At 34.2% G+C, this 17,500-nt stretch overlaps 3 protein-coding genes across 5 annotated transcripts in view; 1 reads left to right on the forward strand and 2 right to left on the reverse strand.

The window, feature by feature from the left end:
* The window catches only part of LOC144975451 (uncharacterized), a 9,397-nt gene extending 8,250 nt beyond the window's left edge, over positions 1-1,147 (reverse strand). The window contains exon 1 of the mRNA XM_078919527.1: positions 1,036-1,147. The gene's annotated coding sequence lies outside the window, so the exon portion shown is untranslated. The remainder of the gene's footprint in view (positions 1-1,035) is intronic.
* A 5,948-nt stretch (positions 1,148-7,095) lies between these two features.
* Positions 7,096-17,500, reverse strand: part of LOC144975452 (F-actin-capping protein subunit alpha-2-like) — a 10,637-nt gene continuing 232 nt past the window's right edge. For both annotated transcript variants that reach the window (XM_078919528.1, XM_078919529.1), the window contains exons 2-9: positions 16,867-16,991; positions 15,282-15,345; positions 14,727-14,778; positions 12,994-13,156; positions 11,649-11,836; positions 10,735-10,819; positions 9,550-9,621; positions 7,096-7,740 (exon numbers count right to left, since the gene is read on the reverse strand). In XM_078919528.1, coding sequence (XP_078775654.1) covers positions 7,528-7,740; positions 9,550-9,621; positions 10,735-10,819; positions 11,649-11,836; positions 12,994-13,156; positions 14,727-14,778; positions 15,282-15,345; positions 16,867-16,905 — 876 coding nt within the window. In that variant the 5' untranslated portion in view covers positions 16,906-16,991 and the 3' untranslated portion in view covers positions 7,096-7,527. The remainder of the gene's footprint in view (positions 7,741-9,549; positions 9,622-10,734; positions 10,820-11,648; positions 11,837-12,993; positions 13,157-14,726; positions 14,779-15,281; positions 15,346-16,866; positions 16,992-17,500) is intronic.
* LOC144975453 (nicolin-1-like) overlaps positions 16,968-17,500 on the forward strand; it is a 25,799-nt gene continuing 25,266 nt past the window's right edge. Inside the window, exon 1 of one of the 2 annotated variants that reach the window (XM_078919530.1) lies at positions 16,968-17,302. In XM_078919530.1, the coding sequence (XP_078775656.1) occupies positions 17,177-17,302 (126 nt within the window). In that variant the 5' untranslated portion in view covers positions 16,968-17,176. The remainder of the gene's footprint in view (positions 17,303-17,500) is intronic. The other variant, XM_078919531.1, reaches the window with a different exon arrangement.

Raw genomic sequence — 17,500 nt, forward strand, 5'->3', positions numbered from 1 at the left:
AATCATCATCATCATCATCAAGATCATCATCCTCTCCTTCTCCTCCTCCTTCGCCTCCGAATCATCATCCCCCTCCTCCTCATCCTCCTCCTCCTCCTCATCATCATCATCATTACTAGGTATAATTGTAAGATTACTCTAGAACTTATTTTTGTTGTGTCTTTTATCTATTTATTTTTGTGGTTTTTTTTTTCATTCTTACCGAACGGATCTACCACGAATAATGATGAGAGAAATGCATGAAAATGAAAAGTAAAAAAAAAAATAAAATTCTTGAAGATTCAACAGATCCAAGGTGAACGTTCTTTAGCTGTTGTGATAACCGAACGCTTTTATAGGCTTGTTTTGAAATGATTGTAGTAATCAACATTTTGCGTCATTTTGAAAGGTGTTTCCACTACACCAATGGGCCCCACAACAATTTAGGATTATAAGACCTTTAATAAGTATACTGAGGTTAGTACCGACGTGCACATATTTGCAGATCTGATCACCGGACTCAATTATGGGGCTCGTTTTGATATTGTTGTAATGGAGAAAATTTTGCGTTGGTTTGAGAGTATTTTCATAACAACAACAGATCTGTAATTTAGGACATACGTTATATAACTAAATTGCAATTTTACATATCAAAGGATAAGAAGGAAGAACTAAGAATGAAGAAAATTTAGTTTGATGTCCATTTTATTAGAATTAGTTAATTTGGATTGATTGTTGCTTTTGTTTTTTTTTGACGTATATCTAATAAAAAAAAAAAAAAAAAAAAAAAACAACAAAAAACCCACAGCAACTTTATCTTTGATTCGAACATAATTTATATTAATGTCTTGAAAAGGTTGTCCGTATTTATTTATAGAGGAAATAACTAACTAGCTAACTAAATAAATAAATAAATAAATGTATAGCTAGATATAGATATAGGTAGATAGATATATAAATTTAAAAAATGAATAAATAAATAAATAAATAAATAAATAAATAAATAAATACGTGGATTGTCTTTCTTTTTACAAGCTTTAAATGAGAACCACAAACCTTTGATCTATATGTATGTAAATATAATATATTTTCAACGAAACTCGAATCAAATCCTAAGAGCGGTCGATGATGCTGCCTCTGGTATCTCCGTGCAAAAAGAACAGAAGCTCTAAGATATCTTTCTCAAACAGGACACAAATCTAATCAGCCAATCACAATCCTGACGTGAATGCCGATCCACCAATCAGAGAGCGCGTGGGTTGACGCAGACGTCTACCCAACCCCGAGATGATTTCTTTGACTTCTGCTGCTGCTGTCTGTTGCTGACCGGTCACCGTTACTCAATCTCCGCCTGGTCAAGTGGTCAGATGGCTACTTTCCCATCGATGTCCAAAGGGACAAGGCTGGTGGTCAAATTGACCACTCCCAATAGCCTATCTAGGTGGAACTATCAGATGTGATATGTATGTAGATTAAAATGACACATTAGGGAGCAGTCACTGGTGTAAGATAACAATAAATAGAGGTGTGTATGAGACAGTGCCAGACACAGAAAAAAGAAAATACAAAATTATAATAATAATAATAATAATAATAATAATAATAATAATAATAATAATAATAATAATAATAATAACTATGATGATGATGATGATAATAATAATAATAATAATAACTATGATGATGATGATGATAATAATAATAATAAAATAATAATAATAATAATAATAATGATAATAATAATGATAATAATATAATATAAATAATAATAATATAATAATAATAATAATAATAATAACTATGAATGAAAGATGATAATAATAATAATAATAATAATAATAATAATAATAAATAATAATAATAATAATAATAATAATAATGATAATATGATGATAATAATAATAATAATAATAATAATAATAATAATGATAATAATAATAATAATAATATAATAATGATAATAATAATAATAATAATAATAATAATAATAATAATAATAATATAATAATAATAATAATAATAATAATAATATATAATATAATAATAATAATATATAATAATAAATAATATAATAATAATTACATAAATTATTACTATTAATTATACATATCATTATTATTATAAAAAACAAAGACAACAACAACAAAATTAAACACAACAAACAAACAACAACAAAAAAGAAAACACCCCCCCCCCCAAAAAAAAAAACAAACCCAAAAAACCAACAACAAAAAAACCCCACAAAAACAAAACAAAAACCCCAGAATAAACAACAACAAAGGAACACACCAGACAAAGTAAGAAAGAAAGGTACAAGAAAATAAAATATCAATCTGGCTCCCCATCCAGTCGAGGCACCCTGAGGTTTTGGGGGGATGTTTCTTTTTCTTATATTTTTCTACTTTGTCTTAGAGACTTTTTCGTCAGATTTTTTTTATCGTACACCGGTCTCTGCTTTGATATATTTGAATCGCTGATAACAACGTGCGCATATTTGCAGGTCTGATAACCGAATTCAATACGGGCTCATTGTTGTAATGGAAATCTGAAAAAAAAATGACGAAAAATATTGTCCATTACAACAATATTAAACTAGGCCCATAATTGCGTTCGGATGATCAGACCTGTATATATGTACACGTCGACCGGGAACCATCAGCCTACATTTCTGCCGCACGATTGCAAAACGTCTTTCCTTCCATTTAGCCATTTTATATTCTTTACTGAAATATAATGAAATAATCGATTTATCAAAATGATTCTCGACTTTTCAAAATACTTAAATCTGAGATTCCTGTCTTTTAAACAAAGGTGCTTTGTACGTATACTGAGATGTTGCTAAAGAAGAAAAAACAACTCCCCTCCCCCCCCCCCCCCCCCCCCCCCAACCAAAAAAACACAAAAACAAAACAAACTCCAACCTCTCCCCCTAAACTAAAAAAAAAAAGGCCCAACAAAAATCAAACAAGCAAACCCAAACAACGTCAAAAAAACAAAAAAAACAAAAAAAACCCCAAAAAAACGAAAGAAAAAATTAGGAAAAAAACAAACAAACAAGAAGCAGCATTGCTGGTATAAACCAGTTAGCTGTCGTATTATGGAAAGGAAGGTGTGCAAAAAAATTGGCCAGAAAACCAGTCCTTATATCGATCGAGTTTAATGACCATCATCTTGGCAAAAATTCTCAAACCTTAGACTTGATGGAAGATCTCGCGAAGTCCCAGGTTTTATAGTTTTTGCCAAGATGAGTGTCATTTAAATCGATCGATATTTGAAGGACAAGTTTTCTGGCCAAATTTTTAAGATAAAGGGGAATGGTTCAAATATGGAACAGATGTAGATTCCAAGAGCATACTATCATTTTTCCTAGTTTGAGATCACGTAAAAATCCCATCCAGGGGTTTACGGCGTTTGCGACACATTTTGGTCATATCATCGCAGTTAAAAGAAGAAAATGAAATAGTCAAAATATTCTATATTTACAATCAAAGCACCCAAGACAAAGGGGAATTGGTTCAAACAGGGAACAGATGTAGATTCCAAGAGCATACCATCAATGCACTTAGTTTGAGATCACCTAAAAGTCTCACCCAGTGACCCAGACACCAGCACAGGATCACACTAAGATGAACACTCAAATGTTGACAGAATACATAACAGAGAGATGATTTACAAGGAAAAAATATCATCTCCCAAAACTATAACTATACATTTGGCTGTTCCCTCCCAGTCAATGACTCCAGCCAGGGCTTGGACAAAACTAAGTAATCCCATTCCAAGACAAAGACAGAAGCAGCTCGGAAAAAAAGAGATAAGGGGATAGAAGACTCAGCGTGACCTCCTGTCCACCATGGGAGGTCAAAGACTCCGTCCAGGTCGAAACACTAGACATACAAAAAAAAAAAAAAAAAAAAATTAAAAGAAAAAATTAAAACAAAATCACAATTTTATTTATTCATTATTCATATTTTAATTATTAAAGACGATAGCATTTATCAATAATCTTGCAAATTACACTTTCGGTAACACAAACAACAACAACGACAATAACAACAACACGCATACACAATAAATATTATATTATATGATATTATTATAATAATATACTATAACATGATAAAGGAACACATTAGTGCACGTTGCATATGATTTGTATCCCATAACCAGCAGCATCTCATTATTATTCTACCTCAGAATTTAATTTGAACAACAAAAAAAAAAACAAAGAATTTTTTTTTTAAATTGAAAAATAAAGATGACAAGCCAATGCCTCTCATTCGGTGCGAAAAACAGAATCCTTTTGTGACCTCCCCTCAAAATGGTATTACGTCGGAGGGAATTTGGTGCTAAAAACTGAATACAAAGTCCAATTACATCTGAGGGAATTTGGTGCTAAACACTGAACACAGTCCAATTACATCGGAGGGAATTTGGTGCTAAAAACTGAATACAAAGTCCAAACTATGAAATTGAAACTAAGGTTAAATTTACACTTTTTTTTTGTGAAAGTGGTAAATATAGTTTCTAACGGTGACAAAATAGGTAGTAGACGCTGGTAAATCTGATAGGTAATCAGAAGGTTCAATCACCAGTCGAGCTAAGGTGATTTTTTGAGAATGGTGATACAGTCCATTCCGGATAATCGCGAGATTTCTTGCACTTGTGTTTAACATTTTCATTTTTGGCATTTTTCATTCTGCTTTGACCAGGGTTGCCAATTCAGGAGGCAAAGATTGACAGAACTTTTAGGCAAACAACATAGACCGACCCCTTTCTGAGTGATGAACTCCAATAAAAAGACACAATGCACTTACTTTTTTTTGTCTAGCAGGAGATACTGATGGTTTATAACGGACTGAATTCTGTAAATATACGGAAAATTGGCAACCTTGCTTGACCATTTTGAACACACCTTTTCAAATGTTAAACATTTCTTGAACTACAACAAAAAATAAAATAAATAAATAAAATTGACATTTCTCAATTTTGGCTTATTTTTTTTTTTTTTTCACTTAACTCCCAACATAATACCAGTTTGAGTCAGTGGGTCACATCGGACCACCCATGGGTCAACATCCGCTGTCCATAAGAAAGAGGCCATTCAACACAAGGGTCACAAGCACGTAGCCATTATTTTTTATAATAACCTTTGATATTCTTGGCTAACCCGTATAATTTGTAGCGATATCAAGTTTGATTTTAAAATCATTCAAACATCAGTTAACGATGGAAGTTAATGTATTAGGGGTTAAGAGTTTTAATATTATCTACTGGTTCTACAAAAATGTATAACTTTGGTAGAGACCTCTTGTAATTGTTAGAGTGCTTGTTAAAATAAAGACATTGTACCTAAAGATCTGTTAGACTCCTTAAATATAACGTCATTTCAATTAATAAGTTAGGTGTTTTTTCAAAAGCTTGAAAAAAATATTAATGAGCTGATTCATGTTTTAGTGAAAAGGAGAAGAAGAAGAAGAAGAAGAAGAAGAAGAAGAAGAAGAAGAAGAAGAAGAAGAAAAAGAAGAAGAAAAAAAGAAGAAGAAGAAGAAGAAGAAGAAGAAGAAGAAGAAGAAGAAGAAGAAGAAGAAGAAGAAGAAGAAGAAGAAGAAGAAGAAGAAGAAGAAGAAGAAGAAGAGTAGAGGAAGAAGAAAGGTACACATTGCATACCACTATGTACCCGAAAGATTATTTCAGGTAAATGGTTATATTGCATAACAAGTAGCAAGTATCGATAAATTCTCAGATTATTTCCCCTTCTCTTTGTTCCATTTTCTAGTCGATGGGATGATTAAGAACACATACACCAACACAGGAGTACATACACACGAGCACCACTAGCACCTTGATCATTTCTTAGTCGTACAAGCCTTTCGAATGGAATTTACATGTAGCCTGCTTCCACTTGTGCATCAGAAGATTACAGGCTGCTATATACTCCTAAACAAAAATCATATGACAGACTATATTCTGTACATAAAATAATTACAATCTAAATTTAATTATTATCAGTTTAACAATTAGAAAATAACAGAAACAATCAGAACCAAAAAAACAAAACAAATTTTTTTTAATGAAACAAAGCGCAAAATTGAAAAAAGTAAAGTTTTTACAGTACAAGTTGCATTTCTAAATGTACCTCTTCTCGTTTCAAACTGAATTCACAGTTCATCAAAGTCAAGTAACAGAACTAGAAATAAAAACTCCTCTTCACCAACAAGATGCGTCTTAAATTCTAAATGAACAGTTTACACATTACAGATGACAGGACGACGATGATTAAAATGGAAAATCTTTTCTTTACCACTATTGTTATAAAATGCTGCTTGTCGAAGCTAGTGAATGCCACAATGTAAAGCCATTGTCTTCATTCAAAACTCACTCCGAACCAAAACCCATTTCCTCTCACAGAAAGACATTCAAAGCCCTTGTCAAAATTGAAACGCACCACGCAGTAAAACATGTACGGATTACCCATTTGCTGGATATATTTACTTCTCCGAGAACATTCAAAACAGAGAAAGAAAGGCAACAGTTAGAACTGACATCTATCAATTCATGGAATTATTTTCCTATCCTCCCCAACAAATAGAACATTTTATATACATGTCTTATATTTTTTAAAAATTAAAATAAAAATGAAAAAAAAAAAAAAAAGAAAAAAAAGAAAGGGAAATGCACACAGTTTGTTGATCGTACACACACTGGAAAATATTCACAATCTGATGAAATATGACAAGACAAAATCTTCATCACCTTTAAATACATTTTTTTTAAAGCTCCCAAATAACTACAGACACGTCAGCAGATCCAACCTAACCAAAAACCTTTGAAATACAAAAAGAAAAATGTTTATAGATTTTTACCAAAAAATGCATAGAAAGACTAAAATGTTCCAAAATAAGCCATTCGTGTAGGCCTGTCACTAGAAACAATTGAATAATTAATTATATTCAAAATTTTGACCCCCCCCCCCCCCCCCCCTACCAAAAAAAACAAAACAAAAACAAACTATATTGCAAGTGTATAAAGATTTTTAACTGTTAAGTGACAACCTGCTAATGTTGAGAACAAATTTTTAAAAAACCTAAACAAGTATTGACATTAGCATGCCTAATATTTTTTTTTTTTTTTTTTTGTTACCATGGTTTTAGTTGACAAAACGTCAATATCAAATCTGAAACTGCAACCTTGAAGGGAAGTCAGGACACAAGGACAAACGGATGGCTGTTGAGTCATTTTATATTTAGAACACTGACAGGTCTGTGAGAACTCGTATTATTATATATTTATATATATATATAAAAAACAGGGGAATGGATAAAAAAGGGGAAAAAATAACAACAAATTAAATCAGGTTATTCTTCTCCATTATTCAAAATAAAAGCCATCACTCAGTCCATTCCTTCTCATTTTTCATTCATTCCACTCCTATCAAACATAACGAAAAAAAAAAAAAAAAGAACTGAAAAGAGAAACAAATTTATATATAAAAAAATAAAAAATAAAAATAAAATTAATTTTAAAATGCTTTCAACCTAATTCTTAAGCCTAGTAGGAATCTTTGCTCTTCAGATCCCCTCCAATCTTGTACCCCAGTATTTTATTCCAGTCTATCTTGGATCTCGTGACTGGCAACTGTCGCCTTAGAGCTTTGAATGTGGAGTCGGACATGGTCAAGTAATTCTCCGACAGGGCTTTCTGGTAATCCGACTCAGCCGAAGACACGAGGTGGACAAAATTTTTAGCAGTTTCGGCTTCATTCTGAAACACGACAATGATATTTGATGAGTGAAATGAAGGGAAGAAAGAAAAATAAATGAAGAAGAAAGGAATGGGATACTTGATTCAAATTGAGACATTACTTAATTACAACTTTACCCTGACTGGGAGTCCCAATAGCTCTGTTGGTAGAGCACTAGCCAGACATGCAGTCACGGGTGAAGTCGACCCAGAAGTGATTGGGAAACTGGGTGTTAGATCTGACAGAAAGTACTTTGCAAGATTAGTGTCCTATCCAAAGGATAGCAAACTATTGCCATTGTTTATATCACGCTGCAGAAATGAGACAAATGGCTCTGAGGGACTTCTTTACTCAGAATTGCCAACTTTACAGCAAAAAAAAAAATTTAGAAAATTTTCTTGGATTTCTGATGATGTGCCGCTATGTGGTCTTGTGGTATGACACTCCCTTTCGGATCGGAAGGTCATGGGTTCCAGCCTTGCTCGACGCATAGTTGAGTCATTGGAAAAGACCCTTTACTCAAATCCTCCCACTGTACTCAGGTGTAAATTGAGTATCTGGTCGTTAACAGCATTGTCTATGTCGGAAAAAAATTGTAATAACGCCTAACAGGCGCTATGTCTCGTCCTAATTGTTAAGTGTTGCTGTTGGTCAGGGATCCCTCGTAAAGCGCATTGAGCATGTTTAGTGGATATTGCGCTATATAAAAGCTCAACTTTATGATGATAATGATGGATTTTCTGGAATTGTAAAATACAATTTAAAAATAGGAAAAACTGAAAGAGATTCATAGAAATGGGGAATAAAGGAAAATACCAAAAACAGAACACCAGTAAGCAGTGAATTGCTTAAACTGAGACAAGACGTTTGAGAGGCTATTACATAAAAACAAATCTACGTCCTCTGCAAACGAAAATCTTAACCAGACTCAGATCTTAACTCTCTCAGCGCTGAGGCCATATTCGCATTTCAATCACAAAACGGCGGACACCTGATTGAGGCAGCATGAGAATGACAAGCTAAGACAAAGCGACATTCGAATTCGACACAAGAAATGATACCATCGGTTCAATTTATAGTACTTTTGTTGAAAGTCAGATTGGATTACATTATTGTTTTTGCCTTTCAAACACTGTGCGGCCATTGCCCAGTAGAACAGATTCTGCTCTGGCCGCACAGTGTGGTATTTTTTGTTTGTCTTTTTAAGGATTTACGGCGCTTGCAACACATTTAGGTTATATCAGCGCCAGTAAAAAGGAAGAAAATGGGATAGTAAAAAGTTCTAGAATTACAATTGAAGCACCCAAGAAAAAGGAAGACAAAGGGGAACTGGGAACAAATAGGGATCAGATGTAGATTCCAAGAACACACAATCAAAGTACTTAGTTTGAGGCCACCTATAGTCTCATCTGGACACAGCACAAAATCCAACAAAGAGGAATATACTCAAATGCTTCCATTATAAATTCAAAATAACAAATTAATAATACATAACAGAGAGATGATTTACGAGGAAAAAAATATCATCTCCCAAAACAATAACTATACATTTGACTGTTTCCCTCCCAGCTAGGATTCCGGCCAGGGCCTCGACAAAACCAAGTAATCTCATTCCAAGACAAAGACAGTAAGCATGCTGGAAAACAGATAACAGGGGATAGAAGACACAGTATGTAACCCCCCTGCCCACTATGGGAGGTCAGGAACCCCACCCAGGCACAGTGTGGCCAATGGTGCTGAAAGAGTAAAGCTGTAAATCTTAAGCACACGTTGTAACCCCTTCCCGTGAATGGATCTTTTGACAAATAAAGGTCTGGAATTGAAATTACCTGCACTTTAATGCTCTGTTTAATCTCCTTTGAACTAACAAGCTGGACGTTACCATCCTCATAATAATGGACCTGTCAAGAGAGACAATTTATAAAGTGAATAAAAATGATATTAGTATTAACCCATAATGAGAATAAAGCAAGATATATTAGAATGACTTACAGTAGATAGAATAAAGCAAGATATATTAGAATGACTCAGAGTCACAGTAGATAGAATAAAGAATGATAGATCATAATGACTTACAGTAGACAGAATAAAGCAAGATGAATTATAATGACTTATAAACATAGAACATAGCATTTTTTTTTTTTGTTTGTTTGTTGCTTTAGGTCTCTTCCAACACAATTGAGGTTATATGAGAGACCGCTGAAACAAAAAAAACAAGCAATCTAACAAAAATAGTACAAATGTAAATCAAAATCATAACCTAAAGATATCATAAGCTAAATTATAAATAACCAAGAACAAACAGACAGAAGATTTACAGAAAAAAAAATATCCCCTGTCAAAAAAATACAATCACAAACCAAAGAAGCAGGATAGGCTAGTAAAGAGAAGAAGAAACGACATCACTATCGGATCGTACATCCATGCGAACATCATAGGTATATGATTCAAGGGTGATGCTCCCATCCAACCACCCGCGAACATAGCATTAATTTGATAAATTGAGGTAGTCGGGGGCACCTACGATTAAGGTGAGCGAAAAAAAGGGAACACTTGAAAACAACAATGGTTTTCTTAATGGTTTCCCAAAGAGGACTTTGGTACTAACTAGCGCAAGTAAAATTATGCTGAATGTTTTGAAAAGAAATTGATATACAATGACCATATTTTGCTAGGTTAAGGAACTCATTCAATTTATTTCTCCTTGATGGTATGATGGTACAACACATCTACAGAACTAAAGAACATCAATTATGACTATGAACTATTCGGAAAGTGGTCCGTCACTGTCATATGACAAACTGGATGGTATTGTACTTTATCCCAGTCTCTGTTGTTTGTAAATTTACTGTAGCAATTGCTTGTCACCCTCAGGAAAGGATGCTAGTTGTGGAATGATGAGGTTATTGGGTTTACAATAGCTGTTTTCCTCTAGCCTGTATTTCTCTGACTCTGTTGTGTGTTCATGCAAGTGTGTGTGTGTGTGTGTGAGTGCGCACGTATGTATGACATACCTGGACTCTCACAAGACCCGTGACCTCAGCAGAGCCTCCACTTTCTGGAAATGTAACAGACCACTGGCCACGCCACCGGCCATTCCTGGTCACATGCAAGGACAAAGAAAAACGGTATAAGTTCATTTCTATATCATGTAATACTAGCATCTTAAAAATAATAAACATAATACTACGATCAAAAAAACAAAACAAAAACCCCTTCAAAATCTTAATCAGGGTTTGTTTGGTGACAAATGAATACAGTCTTAACAATAGAACGACACATGAAGGTGATAGGGAACAAGTATAAGAGAAAACAACATAACAGGGAGGCTATTAAGATCCAATACTCATGGCAAAAATAAAACGGGTAAGAAAAACTCTTATAGTTACTCCACGATGATATTATAGCAATTGTAACTTCTTGTCAATTTTATATCTACAAGACTGATACCTAATAAAGCCAGTTTACACGATGCATCTGAGAAACAGTTGTATGATATTCAGTACTATAAAAAAATTTTTTTAAAAATTAATTAATTAAAACTAAATATAGCATAAAAAGTTTGCCTTTGAATTAGGTGTTAATGAGTAGTATTTGGCGATAGACAGTGACGAATTTAATAGAAAAGAGTACCCACAATCATCCAAAAAGGAATCAGAAGACAAAAAAAAAATAATAAAAAAAAAAAAAAAAAAAAAAAAAAATAGGGCACCTGACAAGCTATTTGTAAAATATGAAATGGGAATCAGTTCTGTATGGCTGACTGGAGTGTGAGAAGTGCACTGAGAATGTTAAAATCATAGAAATATGTTAGTTAAATAAGACAAATAGTTAATTAGCCAAATCACCGATTATAAAGCAATATCAGCTGTACGAACTTCAGATAGGAAAATGATTGGAAAAGCGCCCATTTAGCTGAATTTCATACCAAAAATTATGTGGTTGGAAACAATGACTTTCGATACAGGCGATGATGGTAATGTTGCCGTCAGTACTGCTGCCGTAGACTGTGGTCACTCCGTACTCGTAGTGGGAGGTGATATAGGTGGTAAGAGCTGACTCAATGGCTTTACGCCAGGGCTCTGCCTTCTGATCAATGTCAGCAGGCTGGGATTCCTGGATCAAGATAAGAATGGAGAACTGATATGAAATTTGCCTGCCCTTAAAACTTGAAGCCGATATAAAAATTATTCAAAGACATGGATAGGCTATGCAAAATACATAAATCAGTCTTATTATAAAAAAACAAACAAACAAAAGAACAACAAAAACACACAACAAATCAACACTAGTTACAAATATACTACGACCACAATCTATATAACATAAATGCCTCAAAACATATAGAGACTTTTTAAAAATAATCTATTGACTTTCATTACCAACCTACCAAAAGCAAAGAAAATTTCAATAAAATAGCACAGTTTTTCATTTGGAAACTTGATATTAATAAGTCATGATAAAATCCCATTATCTTTCATTTTTCGTAAAATCCTATAATGAAATTTTCCACAGAGTTTAATTTGATATCAACAGCAAAACAGTACAAAAGGGTTAAAGCAATATATATTTAAAGAAAAAAAGGAAAAGAAAACAAGAAAACCCCCAAACATTTAATTGAGATGAACCACTCTAGAGGGCAACCATCAGCATGGGGGCAAGAGGATTGCACTTTTCTCCGGGTAATTTGAGATTGAGCCCATCTGTCAGCATCATTTCTCGTTAAAATTTAGCTCCTTTTGCTCTCTTTGCAGGGTTGTGATGCCTTGCAGCTGATGCCAAGGTTGTTACCATCTAATCTAGATTTTTCTCTTTAAAAACATTTCACCTTACAAATCCAAAAAAGAACATTTCGACCTCTCTGATAGCTGGAAAACTGAATGGGAGAAAAACAAACCAAAAAACAGTGACCTAATCGAAGACCCTACAGCAACACCACTCCCAGGTTTCTACACACTAAACAGAAAACAGTGGTCCTCCTGTAACAGACTACGATCTAAACACGGTAGAACAGCATCTAATCTCCACAAATGGGGCTATATAACAACACCAACATGCCAAGCCTGTAACGCTCCAAATCAGGACATCGACCATGTGGTACTTCACTGTCCATCAACATCCGTAGAGGGCGGCTATCCTGCTATCCACAAAGCTGATGACGACTACATCAAATGGCTGAATGAGTCACACTTGGAGGTGTGAAGACCATACGACACTACTACTACCTTAGAATTAATGAACAAAACTGTTTTTCTTCATTTAAGTGATCCTACCTGGCTCTCTTTCCGTAGATGATCGTAAGAGAATGTTTGTTTGGACCTGGGGTCAAGGAAGGATCCATTACCCTGGTCTCCATGTTCTGTGACTAGAGCTGGTAAATCTGAGCCTTCGATCTTGCAAGGAGTGAACTGGTCTTTATTGTATTGAGCAAAAGCCCTGAGAATGATATAGACAACAAAAGTATGATCAAATTTTCAGAACCTCTAAAAATGTCACCCTCTTTATTTGGATTTGCCACATCATTATGCATATATTTATATTTAAAGACCCTTCTCTGCAAAGGGCATTATTGGGTCCACCAAAACTTTATGAGCCGATGGATTTAACCATCTTCTTTAACCAGTTAATTGCCATACTCTTGAAAGACACGTTTTGGTCAGAAAATTTGTCCTTCAAATACAGAGAGATTTAAATGACCCTAATCTTGGTAAAAATTCTCAAATCTGGGACCTCATGAGGACTCATTTTTTCCAGAAATGCCAACCTCAAGAGGTGAAAATGTGTTCAGGCATGGCCTTAAAAAAAAAAAAAAAAAAAAAAAAAATTTAAAAAAGGCCTCCAATTCTAGCGCATAATAATGTAGTCACAAAACATGCACAAACATCTATATTGTAGACTAGTATGATAGTAGGGCACTACAAGGTGTGATGCTATAGACATAATTATGATAAGCTGTTTACACCCTCGACTAATATTGTCCAGCACCTATTGTGTTAGGTTGAGGGCTCAAGATCAGAGAGACTTTTTTTGTCTACATCCATGAAAAGGGAGTCCTCTGGATAGATAATTAGACAATGATTAAAAAAACAAAGAGAGAGAAAAGGCAATAACTAATTGAAGCCATAAAGTACACTTATAGTGCTTTTAAAATAAAAAAAACTAAAACAAGATATCGATCCTAGAATTCAGAGCTGCCTACGTGAAATTTCAAAAATTCGTAGATTACCAGGAAAAAAAAAAATCCACTTTAAACAGCTTTAGAAATAAATAATTTGCCCTCGACACGATCCAAAAATGCCTCCTACTCCTGAATATAGGTTGTGAGGAACTAAACGTTCATTTTCAAAAAGATTTTTTGAGTCAAAAAGGCAAATGCAGTTCTGTAGCTGGAGCCAAAAATTCGTATTTCTACAAATTTTTCGCAATACTAGGCAGGTCTGCAGAATTACAATTACAGCATTACATAAATAAACCCTGAATATTAAATGGAGAACAATGTCTCCAACCTGCCAGATCTCTATATTTTTGCTTAGGCAAATCTTACCAGCCGGCCTTGGCCATTACGGAAATGCCTATGATTCAATGGTATTGCATTGAGTACAAAGGCCCAGAAATAGTCAAATTCCCCTGTTATGGCGTACACCTTGGGAGATCTGTTCCTGTTATTGGAATAACTTAAACAAAGATGCCTGATGATTTTGCAGTCGTCAGAAAGTCATGGAATCGTGCTGGAATGACCTAAATGTGTCGCAAGCAAAAATGTCAAACCCTCAAAAAAAAAATTTGTTTTGTTTGTTTTGTTTTTAGGTGTTTAACGGCGCTTTCGACACTATTTAGGTCATTTAAGCGCCCGTTTCTGTCTTTTATCAATCTTTTATCGGCCCTGAGGGGTCATAGCTGATCAAAACGTGTACTGTTGTAATAAAATCTTTATAAAATCATAATGGTTACATGAAAAAAATTTTTAAAAGAAAAAAAAAAATAAAAAAAGGAGGAAAACTATTACCCTGAAGCCTTCTCTCTGAGCAAGTTGTCATTGTTTAAGAGCACCCTGACAGCTGAAGAGAAAAAAAGAGAGAAAAAAAGGTCATGGTAATAATAAATATTGATATAAAAACCAGCCCTAACATTCCCAATTCAACACATCAAAAGATCGTATATATATATCAATATACACATTCTTAATTAACTAAGTAAACTCTAAGCTTAAGTAGGAACTAGACCTAGCTCGTGGCGTAGTGGTAAATTAGTGCCTTTAGAACTTAAGGTTGCCATTCTCATTCTGCATCCTACTACTATTGGACACACTCAGGAGCATCAAAGTAATCCAATAATATAACCATGTTACTGGATAATACCTTTTAAATGAACTCTTAGGTATCAGAAGGCATTAAATTTAACTTTTGATTCTTTTAAAAAGTGTTAACATTGACATTCCATTTTGACCAATATTAATCAAAAAACAAAACAAAAACAAACAAAAAACCCAATGCTATGACAATTCAAATACACAATATTTTATAAGTTATAATGGAAAGTTGACGAAAAAGTGTATTTTTACCATTAAACACTTCATTAAATTCTCCTGGTGGGGCTTGGAGGATAAAGTTGGAGGCTATCCTCACCTATGGATGAAGAATTAAAACCAAGAAAAAAAAATCAGAATTGCCATTTTTATATTTTCATGCAGACTGAGGTTATAAATAATTTTTTTTTTTAAGTCCGGAGTTTATCCTGGTTTCTATAGCGTGAAACAGACAACAGTAATTGCTTGCTGACCTTTGGATAGGATGCTAGTCTATCACAAAGTACTTTCGGACAAGTCTAACAAACTCAGCTACCCAATCATTGCTGGGTGAACAGGGGGATCAGAAAACAAAAATCTTGACCGGGAATCTCGGTCCCTTTTGCGTGTAAAGTCAGTGCTCTACTAACTGTGTCATCAGGACCCTCTGAGGTTATAAAATCCTTTCAACTCCAAAAATATTACACTACTCATTTATTTACTCTCAAAAACTATAAATTTTCAATGGTAATAACACTGCAAACCAAATCATTTTCAAGAAGTGACAGCAAAGTGACTAAGGTTTGATTGAAGCATTGTCGATTCTTATACTGCTCTAGCGGGAGAGATCAGCATGATTATGATTATGCTGAATTAATAATTAATGTCCAATCAAAAACCCCGTAAGTAAAAAGTCACTGTTTGACACAAATATAATCTAAATCATACTAAAGAATAGAGGCCCCCACCCCCTCCCCATTGTCAGTCACAAGACTTACTGATGATTTGAGACAATCCTGAGAGCGGGGGATGAATTAAATAAATGGCGGGTCAACATATTTCAGTTGAGGTGTAGCCATGGCCATATGATACTGCTACTAGATACTCTAGCTAAACAAAGGCCCCAGCAGTGTAGTCATCCTTCAGAGTCATTAGGTCCATAGACCCAGTTTATCCAAATTTCTATAGCGTGAAACGGACGATTGCTATTGCATGTTACCCTTTGGACTTTGGATAGGACACTATCATTATCAATAAGTACTTTCCATCAGAACTGAGCTCACTGACAGTGACAGACCCAGCTACTTAATTTTAATCACACTGCTGGCTGCTGAGAAATGCATAGCATGAGTACCTATATGAATATGGTTTACGCACAAGTATCTCAACGACAGTGACAGTGGCGATTCAATGACATTTTGTGATTTAAGTTTTATGTTGCATTTGGAGGTTGGACCCGTTTCAAATTCGAGTTTCAGTTTCTCATTTTACTTTTACTCTCTTGCTTCTGCCATTTTGATCGTCATATTTGCCGTACTAAAAAGATCATGGAGTGTTTTGCATCTCATAAAGCTCTCTGTCCTCTCAAAACCACAGAAAGCGCAATTTTATAATAAATATTATCTTATTTCAATAATTCATCTGCATATTTGTGTGTCAAAACACGGAAGTTAAGAAGTGGGCACAATCCGTACATTTGACTTGCCACTCCCCTTCCTGTTTAGCAACTAGGAAACAAGCAAATTTGCGATGCGAACACGTTTGATTTTATCCTGATGTCAAGTTCAAACTTAATTCATAATATGCTATTAAACATTTATGAATAACTCCTTTATAAAATGCAATATTTTGACAGAAATACCTTATCTTGGTCCGAGATAGGTTCATCGTAGTCAGCCATGTTGATAGTTTGTGGTGCCGATTGCCGATGAGTAAATTCTCTAACCTCACGATAACTTCCGTGACTCCGAGTCGGTCCAAGGGAAGCTATTCAGAAAAAATAAATATCAATGGTAACTTGGGACGCCATAGGATAATAAAGAAAAGAGGAAAGTTTCCTAAATGGAAGTTTCTCTTATTTTATCACTAAGGTATCAGGTTTAGGATAACTTGAAACCGTAATATAGTATAATAAATTTGAAAACTATATCAGGAAGTAAACCCTAAGAACAATGAATGACAAGCCGTTAAGCTGCACCATAAAGACTCCCGTTTCAGTCATTGTAGAGTCAAAAACAACATTTTTGTCGGGATGTAAAATTGTTGACATCTCCTTTCCAAGTATTGTAAATCCAGAGGTCAGTATACTATTTGAGGTTGTATAGATGTTGAAAAATAATAATCAAGACAATTTTAAGAAAACATAAATAAATGCAACTGTAATAAAATAGGTCACTGACATTGAAATATAATAACCAATGCTTAATTAAAAATAAATACTACGATTCAAATGACATTGACTAGAGAGCTGAGCCGGTGTTACCAATACTTAGCTT

Source organism: Berghia stephanieae, chromosome 6 (genome assembly GCF_034508935.2).
Source record: "Berghia stephanieae isolate SIO BIC M18660-M18661 chromosome 6, UCSD_Bste_1.3, whole genome shotgun sequence".
Taxonomy (NCBI): Eukaryota; Metazoa; Mollusca; class Gastropoda; order Nudibranchia; family Aeolidiidae; genus Berghia; species Berghia stephanieae.